At 37.4% G+C, this 2123-nt stretch overlaps 1 protein-coding gene across 1 annotated transcript in view; it reads left to right on the top strand.

Annotated features, from left to right (window-relative positions):
- The window catches only part of LOC107098132 (mitogen-activated protein kinase kinase kinase kinase 2-like), a 24530-nt gene extending 24354 nt beyond the window's left edge, over positions 1 to 176 (top strand). The window contains exon 8 of the mRNA XM_015395617.1: positions 98 to 176. Within this exon, the coding sequence (XP_015251103.1) occupies positions 98 to 176 (79 nt within the window). The remainder of the gene's footprint in view (positions 1 to 97) is intronic.
- The last annotated feature ends 1947 nt before the right edge of the window (positions 177 to 2123 follow it).

Raw genomic sequence — 2123 nt, forward strand, 5'->3', positions numbered from 1 at the left:
ATTCCTCAATGAGAGACAGCTTCTCATGCGGCCCATGCCTAGAAGCGACCATCAGATTCCCGAAGTGATTTTGTTCTTGTGCTCGTCTGTCTTCCAGGAGCCTAACGATAGCGAGGGCGCCATCTGCTGATGTGAGTATGAACCTGCTTGTCGCTCTTTATTTCTATGAGATCTGATGTGCTGACGTAAGGAACCAAAATGGGAACAAAAAAAGAAGTTTAAAAAAATTTAAGGAAATGGAAAAAAAAAAAAAATAACAGAAAAAAATGAGAAATGAAAGGAAAAGATTTACCGTATTTTCCGAAATATAAGCCGCTACTTTTTTTCTCTCGCTTTAAACTATGCGGCTATTAAGAAGGTGCGTTTTTTTCTGTGCATTTCTTAACCGCCAGAGCGGGAAGTCGGAAAGTTGGAAATGAAAGAACAAGAGGCTAATTTTCATTTAGCCAAAGAATATGCTAGCACCAGGAGAACAAATGTCCCAAAATTCGCATTTTTTAAATTGTATTCGCCACATTAAAGCAGGGCATACACTGTACGAGTTTTCGTCCTTGTCAGGCCGATTTTCCAGTTGTGTGAGAATTTTTGGATCGGGCCGACTTTCAGTCCGATCCTGGGTCGTGTAGAGTACAGCCTCTCACGACTACCTCCCGATCAGGATATCATAATATCGGGAGAAAATCAAACATGTTTGAAATTCAGTAGGCCGTCTTAAGATCGCATCAGAGCGTCGGGCTGCACAGCGTGAGAACGTGCATCGTGAGCTGTGAACTTCGTCGTACAGTTTGGACTGTAGCTGCGTGTAACAACTGAAAATATCATGCAGTAAATGCGATATACGCTATATATGTGGCTTAAAGCTGCCGAACCAATGAAGAGCCTGGGATAAGCTGAAATAAAGAGCTGATGAATCCACATCTTTCAGTAGAAGCTCTTACTGCTACGAGCTAACATGCTAACGGGAGCTAGCAGTCTTCTTCATCCCTACTCCGGGGGCTTTATGTAGAGCTCCCCCTACAGGTTTGGTGGGAGACAGTTCATTAGACACCAGTGGCTTATTTATGTACGTTTCCAGGTTTTTCAAAAAAAATTGTGGGCGGGGTTATAGTGAGGTGCCTCTATAGTCCAGAAAATACGGTAAATGTGAAAAATATTTTTTAACTAAAAACTAATTGGACCTATAAATTTAAAAATGAAACTTGGAAAAAAGGTTTCAAACATTCACACATTTCTAATCTTTTTATTTTATTTTTTTAGTTTGAAAGATACTTTTCTATTTCAGTTATTTGTTGTGTTTTTTTGCCTCCAAATATTTTTAAAAATGTCTCTGCTCTGCTGGGTTTTAGTAACGGCATTACAGACTGCTGGAATCTGTAAAATGGGACTAGATTTGAAGTTCATAAAACTCAATTTCCCCTCCAAAATAAAAAAGATAGAATCTAGAAAAATTTATTTAAAAAACCCCTAAAAGTAAAAAAAATGTACGTGTGTTTATGTAAACACGTGCATTTCTTTTCCTCTGTAAAAACAGCAGCCAGTGAAAATCTTGGTTGAATTTTTAACGTACATTCAAATTATTCTCAAAGTTCCATTTTTTTTAAACAGATTTTCTTCAAAAATTTACTTCCTTTCAATAATTTTGGAAGAAATGTCACTTCATTTTGCATAACAATGATCTTCATTATTATTTATACTGGTAAAAATGTTGAAATTAATAACTTTTTTTTAGTTTGACAAACATGTTTCTCAGAGCTAAAAGTTATTTAAATGATTTAAAGCCGTCCGGCCTGAGTTCTGAGTCAGATCTGTTCAGTGGAGGAAGATTAAGATTAGGGTGATGGCACAGAGGCCAAAAAGCTGCTTAGTAATAATAAGGAATGTTGCTATGATGCCAATCACTGCTGATTAAGGAGGTTGTGAATAATTTCCAACATTCATTTTTTATTAAATACAAATAAAACCGGAGTCTCTTTATACTTTTGGGTGATTCTGATTCTGTTCCTTTGATAAATGTGCAGTAATGCGGCCAAAGCTGCAGGAACAAAGATCATTTACCGTAATGGAGGTAATATCCAATCAGAAGCACAGTGGGAATCGGACCAGACCAGACCAAGTCCAACTGG

This window comes from Cyprinodon variegatus, unplaced genomic scaffold (assembly GCF_000732505.1).
Source record: "Cyprinodon variegatus isolate N-32 unplaced genomic scaffold, C_variegatus-1.0 Scaffold750, whole genome shotgun sequence".
Taxonomy (NCBI): Eukaryota; Metazoa; Chordata; class Actinopteri; order Cyprinodontiformes; family Cyprinodontidae; genus Cyprinodon; species Cyprinodon variegatus.